Source organism: Zootoca vivipara, chromosome 6 (assembly GCF_963506605.1).
Source record: "Zootoca vivipara chromosome 6, rZooViv1.1, whole genome shotgun sequence".
Taxonomy (NCBI): Eukaryota; Metazoa; Chordata; class Lepidosauria; order Squamata; family Lacertidae; genus Zootoca; species Zootoca vivipara.
The window spans coordinates 89003867-89023195 of NC_083281.1; the positions used below are offsets into that span (position 1 = coordinate 89003867).

The 19329-nt window shown below is 55.8% G+C and overlaps 1 protein-coding gene across 1 annotated transcript; it reads right to left on the reverse strand.

Moving 5' to 3' along the window:
- Nucleotides 1–283: 283 nt before the first annotated feature.
- On the reverse strand, nt 284–18591 carry FBXO42 (F-box protein 42). The gene is made up of 10 exons (XM_035119480.2): nt 18456–18591; nt 11527–11820; nt 11077–11193; nt 10065–10199; nt 7231–7384; nt 6026–6136; nt 5811–5907; nt 5269–5325; nt 4677–4793; nt 284–3889 (listed from the first exon to the last, which is right to left on the reverse strand). The coding sequence occupies exons 2-10, from the start codon at nt 11798–11800 to the stop codon at nt 2750–2752; spliced, it is 2202 nt and encodes a 733-aa protein (XP_034975371.1). The 5' UTR covers nt 11801–11820; nt 18456–18591; the 3' UTR covers nt 284–2749.
- Nucleotides 18592–19329: the final 738 nt, after the last annotated feature.

Below are 19329 nucleotides of genomic sequence, written 5' to 3' on the forward strand. Positions count from 1 at the left end.
ATCGCGGGTAAAAATACCCTGTAAATAGGGGGGGGGGGTTGGCAATTAACGAAATCTTCGGTCCCCTCCAAAAGGATGCCAAAATTTTGTGCTCGTTTTCCACCACGAACACTTTTATCTTGCTACTGGACAACTTTTGCCCATGTCCCTGCCCACCCCCACCCCGCGACTCTCGGAGCTGCCCCAGCATCGAAAGGGGGCGTCTGCAGAGCACACACACACCGGAGCAAGCAAAGAGCACTTGATTTTTTTTAATTTATTTTTTTTGCAAAAAATCCATCAGGGAGTAGGGGGTGGTTGTAACATGGAACAAAAGGAAAATGAAATCTACACAGACCCCTTTTCTTAAATACGATCCACTTCCATTCTTACACCGGGTGTGGGGGAGAGTCTACAAGGACGAGTGGGGGAGACGGGTGGTGGTTGGAGTGCGTCTTGGGCGCACCGGAGTCATTTTCGAGCAACGGGAGGGGGCAAGAACGTATATTGCCATCTTATACGCAGGTCACGGACGGTGTGGATTTTGCTGGTCCTGGCGGTGGGGGACGTGGAAGCTGGGCGGGGCCTTCCTGCCATTCATAAGTCAGGAAATGTGGGTGGGGGGAGCTGGGAGATCACAGGATCTCTGCCACGGGTGGGACACCCACAAACGAAGCACCCACAGGACCGTTCTCCCCAGGGTGCATTTCAAGGCCGGATAAGAGGTGGGGATCACGACTGCAGCCCCCCACGCGGCACTGCTTCCCTTTTGTAGGGCAGAAGTTGGGGGGGGGCATTGTCACTCCAGTCAGTAGGGAGGAATGGCTGCGTCTCTATTGTACTTCCATCAGGCGAATACAAAATAAAGCAGCTCCCCCCCCCCGCAAAAAAACAAGGACTAAAGGCATTGGAAGGGAGGCAGGGTGAAATGCGCCTAGTAGCTGAAGATGTTGCCCAAAACATAATGCTGGATTTCTTGGCCGCGGGGTGGTGGATGGGTGGGCAAGAAGAGAACACCTCTAAATTTTGTTGGGGGGGGGGCAGTTGTGGCAACTTCGCAACAACTAAGAAAGCTTTGAGCTTCACCTTTGCAATGCAAAGGAAAATTTTGCCAAGTGCTTTGGAGGTGGAGGGCGAGGGGGTTCATGCCCCACTTCTGTCAAGTCAAAAGCATGTTTTAAGGCAGTCGTGTAGCTCAGGAAGGTGGGATTTCAATCAGCTGGTATCATATGGGGTGGGGGTGGTAGATCCTGGACTCCCCACCCCATTCCTGCCTTACCCAGCATGCAGAGCCAGGAAAAGAGAGCTTGGAAATGTATGGAGCTTTCTTTTTATCCTTTCTGGTCCTAGAAGTAGGGAAGATGAAAAGCGCTCGGGACATCCGGCAAGGCAGGGTGGCCAGAAGCAAAAACATAGACCAGCGAGAGCAGCCAGTGGCCTCTAGGGACGGCCCTCCCAACTGCCCACCATCTGGGGTGAAGGCTGGCCTGAATTTTGGCCTGGAGCACTTTTGGAAAACCTCTAGAAGCCACTTCGTATTATTGCTGGCAATGGAAAGATGGGAGTGAACTACATATGTAGTTTTTCATCACATCAGAGGGAGTTTCTGCTCAACATGCAGCCCCCAGAGCTGCCTCCTGCTCCCTCCAGGGCCTGTCCCGCTCTTTCTGCTGTTGAAGCGTCTGCTGTCCCCCACTCCCCCCGCCGATGGCACCTGCCAGGGCTGCCAAAGCCAGGGACCAAGGGGGCAGCCTAGTGCTCCTGCTCAGCTATGAACCCGGGGGGCCTGTGTGTGGATCCTGCCCCTCTTCCTTCACAATCTGGAAGCATGCTTTGGTGGGGAGCAGCAGCCACAAGAGCCTCTCCCCCCACCCTAGCCGCTGGGAGGAGTTAGTGCTTCCTCTAGGAACCAGAAAGGAATCTGATGCCAAAGTAAGTCCATTTCCACTGTAGCGGCTGCAAAAGAAAGGCAGGCAGGGAGGCTGCAACACGAGCCACTGAAACAGTATAGGTCCAAACTTCAGGTTTGCTTGCTTGCTAACTCTCTTGCGCATGCGGGAGCAGCAGGACTCCACGGACAAAGGCCCCTCCCATCACACACAGGGCTAGCAATGGGGGCCCTTCCTGTGGCATCCGCAAAATAAGCTGGTACTGCTTTAAGCCGCTCTGGCCCCACCCCAACCGACAGCTAGCTGCTTTTGCTGTGATGGACCAGCACGCCCTGCCAGGCTGCTCCTCATGGCCAGGAACATCTCAACCACCCTGCTCCAAGGGACATTCATCCAGAGACTCACAGCAACCAGACGCCGCCTGAGGCAACTTTCAGGGGGGCTACAGCAACAAGAGAAAGAACTGGGGTGGGGGGTTCCCAAAGGATAATGGTCAGGGGAAAGCATCCAAGGTGGGTCCCAAGCATTGCTGCAGCCCCAGAGCAGGGAGCAGAATGGTGTCCCCCCCCCCATCCCTTGGCAACCCTCCACAACTGCTATGTGGTTGGAAGTATGTTGAGAAAGCCACAATGTGCATTGAAGGGTCTGCTCACCACCCTCCACTCTGGAACCACCACCCCTCTCTGAAAAAAGGGTGGTTTTTTGCACTTTGGGCTCATGCTGGGACCTGGAGGGGTAAGAGCATTTGTGCCAGTTGCTTAGATCTTTTTTTTTATTGGTGGGTGGATGCCCAGATTCACAGCCCGCTTGACAGAGCACGGAGGAAGAGGACGACGACGAGGGGGTCTTGAGGGGAGGGGGGAGCCGCTTCCGCTGCTGCATTATCTCTTTGCTCGGACAAAGTACAAGGCATTGGTTTTGGGATAGTACTTGACGTTCTGCTTCTTGTCCATCAGGCCGCCGAAGATGATGACCTCCCCCCGGCCCTGGACCACGGTGTGCAGGCTGGTCTCGGGGGGCCCGACCACACAGCTGCTGTGGAAGACCTTCCAGGCCACCCGCCCGTGCTCCTGGGCCCCCCTGACGTCCAGCACGTACATCTGCATGGGCTTGCAGTTCACACTCTGGTACAGGGGCTTGCCCACGTTCAGGGACTGCGGCGGGTGGTGGCCGAGCCGGCGGGCGATGGGGGGCAAGGCATGGCCGTCCCCCTGGGCGGAGACGGGCCGGGGGATGCTGGGGGCTGCCGCCGCCTCCGTACCGCTAGCGCTGCTGCTCTGGCTGCCAGGGGACGCTGGCGAGGAGACCAGAGGGGGGCTGAGGACAGCCAGAGTAGGGGGCCCCTTGGCCGAGAGGGCTTTCACCGCCTCCAGACTTCGCCTCAAGGCGCCAGGGGAGACAGCGCCCACCAAGGAGCTGGCCGTGTGGGGTGGGGTGTGGAGGCCGTTGGTCTGCTCCGGAGGGTTCCTGAAGGCCAGGCTGACCGTCCTGTTCTCTGCAGCGTCCAGTTGGCAGGCCAGGGAAGTGGCCGGAGGCTTCGGCTCCCAGGTTAAGTCAGCCACCGCCAGCCGCAGGTCCTTCTGGTCAGGAAGGGAGCCTCGCCGGGGGCCCAGGGGCAGGCCGGCCTTGGGGTCATGTCCTTTGATGGCGGAAGGCGTGCCGGGAGAAGCGGCCTGCAGGGGACTGTCCAGAGAGGCCCCCCCTGTGGCCAAGGGGCCGGGTGACAAGCCCCCGCTGCCGTTCAGGATGGGTGAGCTGTCCTCCCTTGCCGGCGAGAGGCTACCTTCCCGGGAGCCAGAGGGTGTCTGCCGCTGTGCCCGGGGCCTCAGGGTGCCCCACCGGCCGTTGACGCAGGGCGCCTCATCTGCCGTCCGCACCGGGGACTGGGAGCGATATTCCCGCGCCTCGGGACCCAGGGCCGGCGGGGTGGCGCTGATGGGGGACGGGCGGGAGTTCAAGCTGGGGCTGAGAGGCGCCCGCCCGCTAGGGGCCTGGCTGAAGACCACCACGCACTGCCCCACCTGTAAGAGAAGAAAGGCCGGGGGCACAGCATCACCCCTCTGCTGCTGAAATCAAGGGGGCTGAGAAGTGCAACAGGGGCTCCTCCTCTCTCTGAGCCCCACTCAAAGTGGGGGTGGGTGGGAGAGACTCAACCCTAACAGGACCTCCAGGCAGGGCTGGGAATTGCCCTCACCTTAAAGCTGGGGTCCCCAGACTACGGCCCACGGGCCAGATGCGGCCCAATTGGCCTCCCAATCCGGCCCGTGACGACCCCCGCCACCCGCTGCCGCCGCCCACTCTTCCAGGTCGGAAAAAAGCGCTGAAAATCGTTTGTGCGCATGCGTATGGGCCTCTCCCGACCCAGAAGAGGTCATTTCCGGTGCACTTCTGGGTCGGGGGAGGCCCATACGCATAAACGATTTCCGGTGCTTTTTCCGACCTGGAAGCGCGCCACCGTGCCAGTAAGTGTGCGTGCGCATGCACACGGGCGCGCCCTCCCCCGCCCTCCGGGTAAGTCTGGGGGACCCCTGCCTTAAAGCCCCTGAGAGTCGCTACTGGTGGTACACAATATGGATGTGCCACAAGTGCTTAAAAGGCACATTTGCCACTGGGCTTGAGAGCTGCAAGTTCAAATCCCAGCTCAGCCAGCAGACCAACCCACTTGCGAGATGGGGTCACATATTTCCCCCCCTCCCTTCTAATTTTTTTTTAAAAGGAAGCCCACCACACTGAAAGACCTGTGGGTGAAGAGGCAGCCCTGGCAGCTGTTCCTCCCCGCCGCCCCCCAACCCCCCCCCCCCCGCTCACCCTGCAAGCCGGATGGCACCAGAGCTCTGGGGCGCCCTGCTCTTCGTTCTCCACCTTCAGGGGCTGCCAGGTCCAAGGGTTGGAACTCATGTGCAGCAACCAGGCGTCCTTGAACAACTGGGGGCAAGGAGGCAGGTCAGCATTGTTAGGCAGAAAAGGAAGGAGGGGTCAGCCGGGCACAGGAGGGGGTCCTCTTTCTGGGCTGCAAAGGGGAGCCAGCTGGGGACACCCCCAAGATGAGGAGGGGCTGACTTTGCTCTTCAGAAGGTGGCCAGTGCTGACCTCGAAGGACAGAAGGAGCCTCTTTCAGAATAGTGCCGGACAGGCCCAACATCCCACTCCTTTGATGAGGATCTTACTCCTGCAGAACCGCCCCCCCCCACTTCCTCCCCCACCAAAGACAGGCAGCGGGCAGAAAGAAGGGCAGCTCACTTGCTTTGCCTAAGTGGAGCAGAGAGCCAGAAAGCCGGTCTCGGGTGGCTTCTAGGAAAACAGCACCCACAGAGTCTGTCTGGGTGCTTCTACAGTAGACTGGAGCCTTAAAAGGGAACGAAAGGGGGAGTGAAGAGCCCCCGCAACACGGCCTACTCACCGCATTTGGGCCCCCACAGCCTCCGAGGACCAGGATGGTTTTGTCGTCTATGACGATCTGGCAGAGAGGGAGAGAGAAAAGTGGGTATGTAGTCTTGGGGAGCCCAGAGAGGCCAGGAGCCTACAAACCACCGGCTTGCCCTCCATTAAGTCAGGCCCCTGCCTGGCCCACTGAAGCCAAGCTCTGCCTACTCCCACCGGCAGCTGCTCACCCAAGACCTTCCCAAGGTCAGGAGCAGCTGTATCCCGACGGCACAGGGCACCCAGAAGGCCCCTGGTTAAATCCCCACTGGCAGTATCTCCAGGCAGGAGTGGGAAAGACTTCCTGCAGAGCCACTGCTGCCAGTCAGTGGAGGCGGCACTGAGCTAGGCAGACTAGGGGGCTAGCTTGGCATAAGGCCTTTTAGGTGCCGGAGATGGGACTTGGCGGGCTCTTGCGGGCAGGGGATGCAGAAGAAAGGGAAGGTGTCCTGCCACACTTGGCCCCTGGTGGGCTTCACTGCAAGCAGAGATGCTGAGGGGGGCGGGTAAAGAGACGCTCACCTGCGACTGGCCTCCTCGCGGATGAGGGGTGGGCCCGGAGATGGTTGGCTTGGACCAGGCCCAGTGCTCCAGGTCCAGTACCCAGACATCATTACTCCTGCCAGAAAGAGAGACGGGCAAAGAACCTTATATGGAAGTTGTCCTTTTTTTGGTATTGGTGTTGGACATTATCATGTTTTTCATTTGAAGAGGGGAGGGGAGAAGAACAGACTTACATTTGCCGAGATCCGAGGGACCCCCCAAAGACAATCATTTTGTCCTGGATGACACAAGAGGAGTGGCCAGCCATGGGAGGGGGTCCATGGGTGGTAACCACGCAGTTCCACCTGAAGGGGAGGCCGGAGGAGAAGAAAGAGGGGCCAGATGAAGCTACAAAACAGTGCACATGTGCATGCATGCATGCGCGTGCGCGCGCACACACACACCCCTACCTCCCTTGATTGATCTTTAAATTTCTACACTGCTTAAAATCTCCAAGTGGTGTGCAAAAATCTGAAGCAGCGACGGGCAATTTGAACAAAACATTACAAAAATATATATGAAAATGTTGCATTAATAGAGAGCTGCTGATACATATACATAAATATCAATTCATTTCCCTTCGGACACACACTTCCTTCCTCTCAGCCTACGGGTTCTCACCCCAGGGTCCCACAAACGCTCAGCTCGCCCACAACAGTCTCACCACGAGAAGAGTTCCTGGAAGCAGCGAGTGCTTTTTGTGGGCAGGTCCAAGGGAGTGGTACTTCCTCAGTCTGCCCACAGCTGGGCCCACTTGTCTGTATCTTATCGCAGATCTCTGGATAGCCAGCTTTATCGCTTTCTCTTGCGCACGTAACGTCCCACCCTGGCCTCGGTTTGGCTCAGTTTATCTTTCGTTCGTTTGCCCCACAAAATGTTATTTTGTTAATTGGGTTATATAGATGAAAGTTAATAAAAATTCTTCACGTGCTCACAGCAAAAAATAAATAAACCAAAAATAAAATCAATGCAGGACGGCTGTTATTGGGCAGTGTACAAACCACCGGAGGGGCAGGAGAGAGATTTGCTCCGTTGTCCATGTGATGGCCCTTTAGATAGCCAAACATCTGAAGGCCTGTCCCATGGAAGATGGAGGCAGCTTGTTTTCTGCTCCTCCAGACCTGAACCAACGGATTCAAGTTCCAGGAAAGGAGATTCTGACTAAACATCAGGAGGAGCTTTCTGAAGGTCTCCATCAGACACTCGTGGGCTCTCCTTCATTGGAGGTGTTTAAGCAGAGGTTTGATGGGCACCTGCTAGCAATTCTTTAGCTGTGATTCCAGCACCACAGGGGGTTGGACCAGGTGACCCGTGGGACCCCAAATCTACAGGTCTGTGATTCTATACACCTGAAATGAAGGTTTGAGAGTGGCAGACCGTTGTTCTGAACAGCTCTTACCAATTCTTAGAGGGCGAATAGGTATGGATTTCGTCGAAGAACCTCTCTGGCTGGTGCAGGGGGTAAGGGCTGGGCCGCGTCCAGCCTCCAAACAGCACCAGCAAGTCTTTGTATACCACAAGGGTGGCCCCCGCCTTGGGCGAAGGGTAAGAGCCTGCAGGGAGGAGGGAGAGAAAAGCAGATCTCGCTTAGGAAAGGGCTCCACGGATACATACATACATGAAAAATCCAAAGACAGCCGAGGACCTGACCCTCCAGCACACACATACACCCCCCCCCAACTACCCGATTTGCAATGGCCAGAGTTTGCCGTTCTGCCTGAAGTTGGGCAAGCGACGGGGACACAAGCCACTGCCTGTCTCCAAAGTGGAATGGGAATGAAGCCCTGGTCGGAAGGCAAGGAGATCCCATTTTGAAGAAGCCTCTGCATCTTGTCTGCAAATGAAGTTGAGCAAGAGCAGGGGAGTCTTGCGGCTGCCCCTCCCCTGTTGCCCAAGTGCCAATGTCAGCAAGGAAGCTGGGCTCTCTGCCCCCTGGAAATGCCACCTGCCCCAACCTATCCTGCCAGCATTGGGTTATTTCTGTTATCAAATGTGGTTTTTACTGAGAGAAGCTGCTGCTACGAAGTGGTACCCAATGCTTCTAAGCAAGTTCATGGAATCCTAACCACTGGGTTCACAGTGATTCCTACACTGCAGGGGGTTGGACTAGATGACCTTTGGAGTCCCTTCCACTTCTACAGCTTTATAATTCCTCAATGTCCCCGAGACAGATAACACGGAGAGAGGAAAGTGCCTGCGGCTCCAACCAGGAGACGCTGTTTCTTCCTCCAGAGGATTCTCCTTTCATGGAGAGAGCAGACAGGGCTGGTGGGTGGGATACTTCAGTCCTACCCAACCAGGGGGGGGGGGGGAGGAGAGACGTGTAGGAAAGGTAACTGGGCACCCAGAGGCTTCCTTGGGAACTTGGCGCCACCAACACTTCCAAGGCGACCTTGAGAGTCAGAGGCCAGAGTTGCAAGGAGGATCCAAGACCAAAATTGGGGATGGGGCTATTTGCAGCTCACGCCTGCAAGGCTGCAAAAATAGGCCCCTAAAGCTAGACCATCCAAAGCCTGGCACATGGCATAACCCCCCCCCCCCCGCCCCAGGCTCAACGGATCCCACAGTTCCCTGGAGAACCTCCCTGAATTCCAGAGGAAGTGGACAGGGCAGTGCAGCGCTGGGACAAAAATAGCCCTCCCTGGCGGAAACTGCATTGTCAAGTGCCGGGGAGGGGGAAGAGAGTCAGGAATGCAGAGAGCCTCTGTGTGTGTGAAAGGGCTACGCTTTTACTTCAGAGGAACCAGCATTTCTGGGGTGGGGAGGCTGCTCCTCTGCCTGCACCCAAAGAAAAATGCAAGAGGAACACAGAGCATGCAGGACAGGGCCACATCTGCCCACAGCCCCTCCCTCTTTGCCAGTTCCACGTCTGCCCCCTTGAGGACTAGGAACCCGTTTCTTGGTTTGCTTTAAGAAATGAAAAGGAGAAACACCAAACACACAGCCCTTTTGCAGAGCTGCTCCAGGGGGTGGGGCGTTGGGGATGCAAGGGGGCCCCGCGGTCACGGCAGACCCCCCACCAAAAAAGAGAATAGCCTACATATCTTGCTCCCATTTGCCGGAAGCAGAGGGACCGGCCGCCTGGCTGCAAATTGAACTCCCTCCTTGTTTCTGTGGAGGGGGGGGAGCAGTCGAGGGAGGGGAGGAGTTGGCAGCTCCTTGTACAAGTTAATTAATGCTTTCATCAGGCAGCTCTTGAAAGGGAAAGCATCACAAAAACCCCTAATTTCCTGCCAGGCTGACGGGCAGGTGTTTGGGGGGGGGGGTTGAGGACACCCCGCCTGCAACTCCCTGACAATTTACGGGGGGGGGGGGCTTTCCTTCCCCAACTCAAGCTTTGTTTCTCCTGCCATTGCAAGGGAGACTCACAGCTGGGCTGCATTTCAGCATCCAGACCGGGATGTGTGTGTGTGTCACCTAGATGTCCCCACTGCCTGCTGGAACATCTACACCCCCACTAGCACCCATCAGCTCTCCCACTTTTTTTTTGCTTTGGGTAGATGGCATATTGCAACCCCCCTCGAAGCAGTTTACAAAGAGATAAAACAATAAAATCAACAAAACCTTACCGGCGGTACTTTTAAACATATATAAAGTCAAAATTCAACTTCCTAAGCATCTGGACAGGCTTGTCTAAACAGTAACGCTTTGGGAAGGCATTGAAAAAAAAATACAGCGAAGGCACCTGCTTGATGTCAGGTGCAGGGAGTTCCAAAGTGCAGACCCTGCCACACTACACAACTGGATTCTTACACAGTCATACCTCGGCTCCCGAACGCCTTGGGAGTCAAACGTTCTGCTCCCAAATGATTGAAAACCGGAAGTGAGTGTTTTGGTTTCCGAACTTTTTTTGGAAGACGAACGTCCGGCGCAGCTTCCACTATTGTTCCTGCTGCGTCTGCGCAACCGGGAACCAATCGGAAGCCGCGCCTTAGTTTCCAAACATTTCGGAAGTCGAACGGAAACTTTTCGGAAACCTCCTCTCCAGCCTCCCTGCCCCTCTGCATCCTTCCTCCTGAGAAAGTGAGGTCTAGCAACGTCTACAAGGCCTTGGATGTCATCCTCCCCTCCTCCTTAGTGTTCAAGGAGCTGCACCCCAGGACCAAGAGTCATGGATGAGAAGGGGCCCCTTCTGACTCCGCTTCAGCCCAGGTTTCTGGCCAAGAACTCCTCTGGGTGGCCCCAGGATGGTAGCCTCCTCCCAGCCAACCCCAAGCTTGCACCTGCTCTCACCTGAGGCCAGTGGCCGGATCCACTCTTTGCTGTTCAGGTCGAGCCTCCAGAGGTCGTTGAAAGCAGCGTTGCAGCTGCTCTGGGTGCAGCCGCCAAAGACATACATGGACTGGTTGGCATCATAGTAACAGGCGCCTGGAGGGACCAGGAAAGAAGGAAGGAACACCAGCCCTGAGTGCCTGGCAAGCTCAAGCCCTGCCCCGAGAGAGAGGGGGAGAGATACAGGAGCCAGGCCCAAGCCTACCCCTGGCCCCCAGAAGACTCCACCTGCCCCAGTAGCCTCTTGCCTTACTGTGGCCCGGAAGAAACCCCCAAGCAGTGCTCAGCTGCAACAGAGCCCCCATAAGCTGACTGTCCTTGAGTGGTAGACTGCCTCTGAATATGCAGGCTCCACAGAGGCATCTCTCCTCTGCCCATTTACTGACATGGCTGGTGGCACCCCTCCCCTCGTTGTACGCCTCCTTCCAGCAACTCTTGTGGCCCATCTGATTGCCAAAAGGTATTGCTCTGTTTCCCTTTGGACCACTTCAGTGAGGCCGAGAGCAGGGTCTTGTCATCTGGGCAGCCCAGGACCTCCATGCACACTGCCCAGGCTTGTGTCCCAGGGAGGTCACTTTAGTGCTGCTAACGCAGCAGTTCGGCGCCACCCCTGGCGCAGCACACTTTCCGGGGAGCAGCTACAACTTTAGCTGCCCCGCACCAGATGCCTTAGGGAGAATGGGCCTGTGGGTCACCTGGGGCTCCTGCAGGAATCATGAAGCAAAGGAGCCAGAAGTTTCCCCTTCCCCACAGCTGCTCTGCAAAGGGCTGAATTCCCACCCCCCAATGGCCCACTTCCCAATCCCCACCTTCCACCTCCCCTGCTCTTTGTTGAAAACAAGGGTAAGCCCCCCCAGTCCACCTCCAGCCTTGAAATCTTCCATGCAAGGAAGCTGAGAAAGGGGTCCCAGGGCTGCAGGCCTCTGCCACCCACCCCAATGCCCTGCAGTCAGCTCCGCAGCCAGGGACTCACTGTGTGAGAAGCGCTGGGTTATGGGGGTCCCAGGGTAGGGATAGGTGCGGCTCTCCCACTGGATGTTGCCTTCTTGAACCGCCTTGATGAAGCCATGGTAGCACTGGTGGGCCACACCTGAAGGAGGAAGAGAGAGTAAGGCAGGCATCACCGCCGGGAATTTCCTGCCTGAGACATTGGGCCTGCCCTGACTACAAAGGTTAGGCACCTCTTGCAGCTCCCTTGAGATTTCAAGCAGCGCAAGGTGGCTGATTCTGCCAGCAAAGGGCTGAGCAGGATACTGAGAACCCTGGACAAACACCTTCTGCGCAGCCTGCTTCTGACTTCCGCTGTTTCTCTGGGCGAGTCTCTTTGGGATTAGAAAACTTGGGAGAGGCCTGTGAACTACGGGGAAGCCTGGCTTGCCATCAGGGGAGACTCCAGCTGTCCTCCCCCACCAAACGCGAGTACCTTTGATAAGGCGGTACCACTGTTTGCAAACCAGGGCTGCCATCTTGTGCTCCTGGTAGGGCGAGAGGAAGGACAATATGTACTCCAGCACTTCTTCCGGCAGCTCCTGCATGGACCGGCGGAGCCGGGCGCCCCCTCCCTCGCCCTCGGCCTCTTGCTCCGGCCTGGCGCTGGGCTCCCCCTCATCCTGCTCCATGGTGGCCCCGTCGACCGCAGCTTCCTCGGGGTCCACGGCCATGAAGCTGTCCTCGTCGCTGTCTGAGGAGTTGGCCATGGCACCATTCCACGTGGCAGCTTCAAAATAAGAGGGGGGGGGGAGAAAAGCCACACGTTATTCAGACCCCATGGCTGTCAGTCTGGCCCAGCCACAGGTCCCCAGAGGGTCCCAGCCCTCAAGCGGACAGCGGAGGCAGCTGCCGTCTCCCTCCCTCGCTTCCCGACCTGCCTGCTGCTCTCACAAGAGAGATGTGTGAGAAGGAAAGAGGGGCAGGCTCTGCCCCACCTTAGACGACAGGCAGTTTTGCCATTTCCTCGGCACAGCCGCCAGCCCTACAACCCCCAGAGGTCTGGAGAGGGTTGACACAGAGGCTGACACCCCCCCCCAACAGGTCCCCTGCACCTGCTCAGGACTCTTGGGGGGCATCAAGAGACCTCCACCCAACATGGCTCAGGTGCAGGTCGTGGCCAATGCACCCTATCTGGGGGTCACAAAAGGAGTGTCTCTCCCCATTTTCCCCAACACACACACACACACACACACACGCCAGCCAGGCTTGTCCCAAACCATCCCACAAAGCTCACCCTTCCCATGCTTCCAAACATTCAGTATCAGTGCCCTGCATGCCTCAGGGAGCTTTCATCAGCCTCACGCTTTGGTTCCCCCCCCAGCAGGGTTCTCTTTGTCCTCAAAGGAGGGTGCTATGCCTGCAACCCCACCACCCCTGAGACAAGGGGAAGCTGTTGAGAGGAGAGAGCCTGTCCATCACTGCCACTTAGAGAATAAAATACATTGCCCTTCTCAAGGGCCGGAGAGAGAGATGGAGGAGGAGGAGGAGGAGGGCTCCTTCAGCTGTAACTTCAAAACTGGTGCCTAAGTTTGTTTTTCTTCCTCCTCCTTCCCCACCCAATTTTCCTTCTGTGTCATGTCTTTCAGACTGTCAGCCTGAGGGCAGGAACTGCCTTGTTTTACTTATTGTTCCATAAACCACTCTGGGAGCCTTTCTGGCTGAACAGCAGGGTAGAAATGCTTTAATAGTAATATTAGTCCATAAAAAAGGAAAACAGTTTGTGCTCCAGCTACCAACCCTGTGGGTTCACAGGCTAAGACCCCTCTTGAGGATTTGCTAGAGAGTTCAACATCTTTAAATTAAATAAAACACATGTCTCTTCTGAATGTTCCTTGCTAAGAAGGATGTCATTAAGCAAAACCCTCCTTGAGGGGTCCTGACTATGTCCTTGGTCTCCATCCACACCCTTAAGCCCTTCCAGGCTGGAGCAAGACCCCTCCCTCAGAAAAGGATTGGGTGGGATCTCTGCCCCCCAGGCACACACCCTTAGCTCTGAAGGAATGCATTAATGGAAGATGCACAGGTTTGAGATGAAAGGACAATGGGTTTGGCAGTTCCAAGGATTCACATTTGATGTAAGAACGTCTCTTCGGTATTTTTCAAAATAACTTGAAGCCAAGCCAAGCCTGGAGGCAACGGTGGGTCTGTGCTGGGGGCCTGTTGCCAAGTGCACCCCCCCCCCGAATAGGAGGGGCCAGAGGACAGCCATCTTTGAACCAGCTGCTGGAGGGTGAACCTGCAGCCGTAAGGACTAGCAACTTGGGTTTTTTAAGCATAAGTTGTGAGCTTCATACCAGCTGCACGCACAGTCTATCGTGCAGCCTGTGTGCGAGCAAGTGAAAACCCTTCCTGCAAACTTTGCAAATTTTTTTCCTGTAGAGCACTTTATACCGTCAGGTAAGAAAATGTTCCCTTCACTGCTGGCCAGTTATGCTTTCTGCCACAGGCTCAGGGAGGCGTCCTGAAGGTGGTGGACTCACCTTCATTGGAGGTTTTTAAGCAGAGGTTGGATAGCCACCTTTCTGGGATGCTTTAGTTGCAATTTCTGCGATGCAGGGGGTTGGACTAGATGACCCTTGGGTTCATTTTCCAACTCTGCAATTCTATGATTAACAGGTTTTTCTCTAGGCGGGCTGGCAGGCATTCAAAATGCAAACCTTCCCAGCCTCCAGACATTCCCACCAGGAGCCTTTCCCTGCCTGGGGTGTGTTTGTGCACCTCTCCCAGGCGCCCCAGCCCATGTAGCCCAACAGCCTGCAGCCCAATTTCCCTGAACTTCATGGGAGGAGAAAGAGGGGAAACCCAACCCTCTTAATTGCCGGTTGTTGCCTCGGAATCTGTCTGACGTTATAATTGCTGGGGCAGAGACAGCTTGCAAAGGTTTTGGTCCACGCCCCCCACCAACCCCCATCTTGCTCAAATGGCTGGCAGAAAGGAAAGTCCAAAGCTGGCTCTCACAGAGACTTCTGCTCTGGCCCCCGGAAGGCAGAAGCCGGCCCTTACGGAAGGAGAGATAAGCTACAACCTCAAGGGGGGGTGTTGTGTGCCCTCCTGCAGGGAAAAGTCTGCGGAGCCCCTCTACGGGGGCTCTTCTCAGGTTTTAAAGCAGGAAAAAGCCCCCCAATCCAGCCAGAGCTTCTGCCCCCTGCTGATTTTAGGGCAAGTTCTCTGGCAGGGTCTTCCTACATGCAAGTCAGGCTTTGCTTTCATCCTTTCCCTACCAGGTAAGATTCATTCCCAGTACTGGCTACAGGTTTCTCATTGCAAAACTAAAGGCTGTACCTAGCCAGCAAGTCACCTGCTTTACCACTGCACAACAAGGGAGAAAACTGCTCCTCCGCTCAAATCCAGATGGAAGATCGTAATCAATGAAAGCAGCCAGCAATATGGGGTTGGGGTGGTGGGGATCAGGACCCTTCAAATCTCTGCTGAGCCATGATAGGCAGGCAAGTCAAACCCTCCCTAGTGGGTTGCTGCAATGATGCAAGGAAGGTGAGAACCCTGCGGTCCATGGAGGGCAGGAGACCCAGGGGAGAGGGGACCAGAGGGACGATATGATGATGATGATGATGATGATGATGATAACAACAATAATAATATGCCACCCATCTTGCCCCAGGAACTCTGGGCAGCTCCCAACCAAAAATAGTAATAATAATAATAATAATAATAATAATAATAATAATAATAATTTATTATTTATACCCCGCCCATTTGGCTGGGTTTCCCCAGCCACTCTGGGCGGCTTCCAACAGAAAAATAAAATACAATCATCTATTAAACATTAAAAGCCTCCCTAAACACAATACAGCATCTGAAGAATGGGGGGCACAGATCCAGAGACCACTCCCACACTGCAAAAATGGGCTGTTCGCTCAGCTGGCAGCCCCGCTGCAGAGGTTTTTAGTGGTGCAACAGAGATGCTGAGAAGCCAACTGACCAAATGGATCGTCAGAGGGCACCAGTGCCTCCCGTGGAAAGGAGAATGCCCCCCCCCAATAATGGCTTCTCACATCTAAAGAGGCAGAAAATCCAAGGGGGGACAAAGTTGCCTTTTCCCTTCCAGGAGTTTCAATTAACACACAAGAACACAGGATCACAATTTCCTGCTGTACAACCCAAGGGCCACATCCCGGGGGGGGGGGGGAGGCCAGAGGCAGAAGTGGGTGGAACAACAAATGTGGGTTCTGCCTCTGTTTGAGTAGGCCGCTTTCTACAAATGCCCCTGAAAAGTGAGGTGCCATCAGAGTTCAATACCATATCCCATCCAGGCAAAAAGCACTCGGGGGGGGGGGGGGGACGGCAAAGTGAGGCCAGTGAGGAGTGGGAGCTGGAAGAGTCCCAAGGGCCAGACAGAGGCATTGAGGGCCACATCTCCCCCCTTTCCCGCCCCTCCTATTCAGCTGTCATTGGCTGATCAATTCCCTCCTTCCTGCGCCAACATTCTGGAAAAGAAAGTGAGCGGGAGGCCTTCTGTTTCCATTCAGGGCCCAAATGTCAAGACAAGTTGGCCTTTCCAGATGGAACTATTATGGGCTGCCTCCTCACAGTGAGAGCCACAGGCAACTGAAGTTGGCAAAAACTTCCTATATACAGTATTTATATCTCTGCATCTGCATTGTGCTTCATCATAATTGCTGCCTCAAATTTCAAAACCGACAGAGGGGGAATAATTCTAAATTCAAAATAAAACACTCTATCAATCTCCAAATTTGATAAATGGAAACTGCAAGGAATGACCTGCTGCCTGTCCTCACAAGACAAAGGGGAAAATGTCTGTCCCCCTCCCCTGTGGTAGGAACCCACCCACCCCAAACTCTCTTCAGGGCCCTTATGCCAAGCCGATCAGGGTGTCTCCAGGTCAACTCTGGGGTTCCTCAATGAGGATGCAGCATCCTGTTCAAACTTTGGAGCCTAGAAAGCTGCCTTCTGTGCAGTCACCTAGGTTCACCTAGTTGAGTACTGCCTGCACTGACTGGCAGTGATAACTCCCCAGAGTTTCGGGCAGGAGTCTCTCCCTGTCCTACCTAGAGGTGCTCAGGGTTGAACCTGGAACCTTCTGCATGCAAAGCAAGCGTCCTCCCCCTCAAATTCTTTGGCAGGTGCTTTCCTCTCCTCCCTGCTCACATGGACATCAAGGTTTATTACAATCAAGTAGTATATAAATATTGCAAAGTGACAATAAAATGTGTTAGTTCTGGATTTGAATTTTAGTCACTTAGCACCCGAAGTGAGGCTTATGCCCTTGGACCATGACTAACCTGAGCTTCCCTGAAGTTCCTGTAGTACAACTCTCTTTGACTACAAGGATTGGCTGTGGCTGATAGGAGCTGAAATCCAAGACCAACCCCTCAGAGGGCCATGGAAAGCCAGCAGAGGAACACCAGTCCTGTTTGCTCCAAAAGTGAGGCTAGGGATGTGCGTGCTCCACCCCACAGAGATCAATGTCCCTCCTCAAAGCGCCACAGTTGACATTTGCACCCAGGGTGCATGGAAAGAGCTGGCACCAGCTGGCAAGAAGTGGGAGATACAGTTCTCTTACCCCGAGAAGCAGAGGTAGAGCCTGGCCATGGAGTGTCCCTCACAGCCTCTGGTTGAAGTTATTGCTGCCCAAGCAAAGCAACACTTCAGAGCTTCCTTTCAGAGTTTACTCTCCAGTCCTGCCCATGTTGACTTGGGCATTAAATGCCATGTAGGAGCCCCAGGAGTACCAGCCACCTTGGCCCTTGCCCCCAGGAGGCAGTTTGTGGGTCGGCAAACAAGAAGGTGCAACGGAGTGTGGCCTCATGACCTGCTTTTGTGACTTCTCTGGGCCACCATGAGAGACAAGACACTGGACTGGTTAAAGAGGCTTCCAAGGGCTCAGCTGAAGTTAAGTTCAGGGAGTGGGGACATCTCCATTTGTTCACAGTGGGTGTGTTAGGATTGGTGCTGGATTCAGATGCTGCTCAAGAAGTTCCCCCAGTATTTCCCACTTTGAACAAGCAACGTCCATTTCTTGGCTAAAGTGTTTTGCTTTTTTAAATCAACCCCTCCTTTGGGCTAAGAATCTAGAATATTCCCTGATACCGCTTAACACAAAATACCACTTAATACGAACTAACAACGGCCCACTGTGCCAAGCCCTGCTCTGGAGGTACCACTCTCAAAACCGCCACCATGCAGAAGGAGTTGGCAAGAGTGCCTATGGATAACAGTGGTGGGAAACCTCAATATAGCTGCTGGGAAGGCATCCCCTCCCCCCAAAAAAACAACCCACATGCCCCTCCCCCCCCAACAGCAGGGCCATTTCTGCCACATCAGATCAGCACAAGCAAAGCCAAGAAAGTGAAAGCTGAATTTGTCTTCTTCACATGACAAATTCTGGCAGCAGCAGGAGCAGGCGCCCGTGCCTGTGTCATCCTGTTGGGCAAAGAGGCTCTGGGGGCCTCAGAGGAGCAGGAAAACACTGAGCCCACCTGGGCAAAAAAGGAGGGGTGGGCCCCCTGGGCTGGAGAGGAGAGGCGCAGCTCAGCACAGCCGCCATTGCAGGCAGAGGAGGCTTCCTTCCCCTGCTGGGCAGGCAGCTCAGCTTCCTTAAAGAGAGACCCAGCCAAGGAGGCCCTTGCCTTGGCCTGGCCCCAGTCCCACGATGGGGTCCCTATACCGGCTGCCATTTCAGGCAGGGCCAGCCTCTCCTTTCCATGAGGAGCAAAGGAGCGGGAGGGCCAGGTGGCCCCTGTCCTCAGCCTTGCCTGGGCCAGAAGGAACTTCCTCCAAGCCTCAGTCAGGGCCCCGGCTTTTGGCATCACCCCCCTCCCAGCCTTCGCTGCGTGGAAACCCCTCAACACCGCCCATCGCTTGATAACTGCACCCCCTTTTCAGATCCTCGCTTGATAACTGCACCCCCTTTTCAGGCATCGCTGGAAATTGAGCTAAAGAGGGTCCCCCCTTCCCAAAAAACCCCTTGCCAGGCCCGCCTGTCCAGGCATCCCTCGGACGCTGGGGGGAGGAGCGGAGATATCCAGGGGAGCCATTCCCTTCAGGAACCCATTCGGGCCAACCCCACCCTCCCCCCCACTTGCCTAGGCAAAGCCCCCTCCCCCTGGAGAAAACAAGCAACGTGAGTGGATTGGGGGGGGGACTCCTCATCTCCCCCCGCAGGTGCCACGGGTGTCTATTGCGAGGAGGAGTCTGCCTACCTGCTTACCCCTCCCCATATAAGAGGGGCGGGGGGATCACGGTAGAGGTGCTCCTTCAGCCCTTCTCCCCCCCCCCGCCGTCTCCTGGAGGGTGGGGCGCCCCTCCCTCCCGGTGCTCAGGTGCGCGTGCGGGGGGAGGGTGTGGCAGGGGGAGGGGGAGTCGAGGGAGCCCCTTCCTCACCTGGCTGCCGCTTCCTCCTCTTCCTCCTCGCCGCCGCCGCCTCAGTGTCTTTCCTGCCGCCTGGGCGGGCGCCCAGAGGAGCCCAAGCCACCTTCGCGCGGAGCCTGAGCCCTCCCGGCCACCGTCGCTGCCGCCATCTTGCCGCCGCCGCCGCCGTCCCGGCCGGGAAGGAGGAAAAGGGGAGGGCAGGGATGGGGCCGAGGGAGAGGTGGCGAAGAGGGACGAGCGTTGCTAACGCGCAGGCGCGCGGGCAGACCGCCGGACACGTGACCCGCGGCGGAACGGCTGTGAAAAGTCCTGTTGAATAGCGAGTGTCACGTGCCCCCACCACGTAAAGGGCGCTACGCGACCGCCATCTTGGGAAGGGCAAAGGCGGCGCCGGCGAGGGATGGAATGGGAAGAAGGGGAGGAGCCTAATGGGACCCTTGTCGGCAGACGCGCGCCATCTTGAGAAGGATTGTGACGCCATGTGGGGCGACGGGGAGGGGTCTCAGTGGGGCGGAGTCAGCCGAGAAACCTGTAGCCAACCAGTCGCCTCTAGAGGCAATGGTTTTAAAGACAAATTCATAGCGGAAAGTGTGTCGGAGGCACTATTGCTTCTGAATACGAGTCCTAGAGGCCACAAATGGAGAAAGGGCTGCTGCTGCGCTCAGGTCCTGCTTGTGGGCTTTCCGGAGGCCGGGTTGTCCATTGTTCATAAATATTGCTGAACTAGGTGGGCCTCCTTTGAGCTGATCGAGTTGCAGGGATCTCCTTATGCTCTTAGAAAGAAGAGTCCTGAGTCAGGCAGGAGATCCCTCCAACCCACTATCCTGCCACCAAGCAAGTGTTTCCAGAAAACCCTTTTCTCTGTTGGTTCCTGTTCCAGCTACTG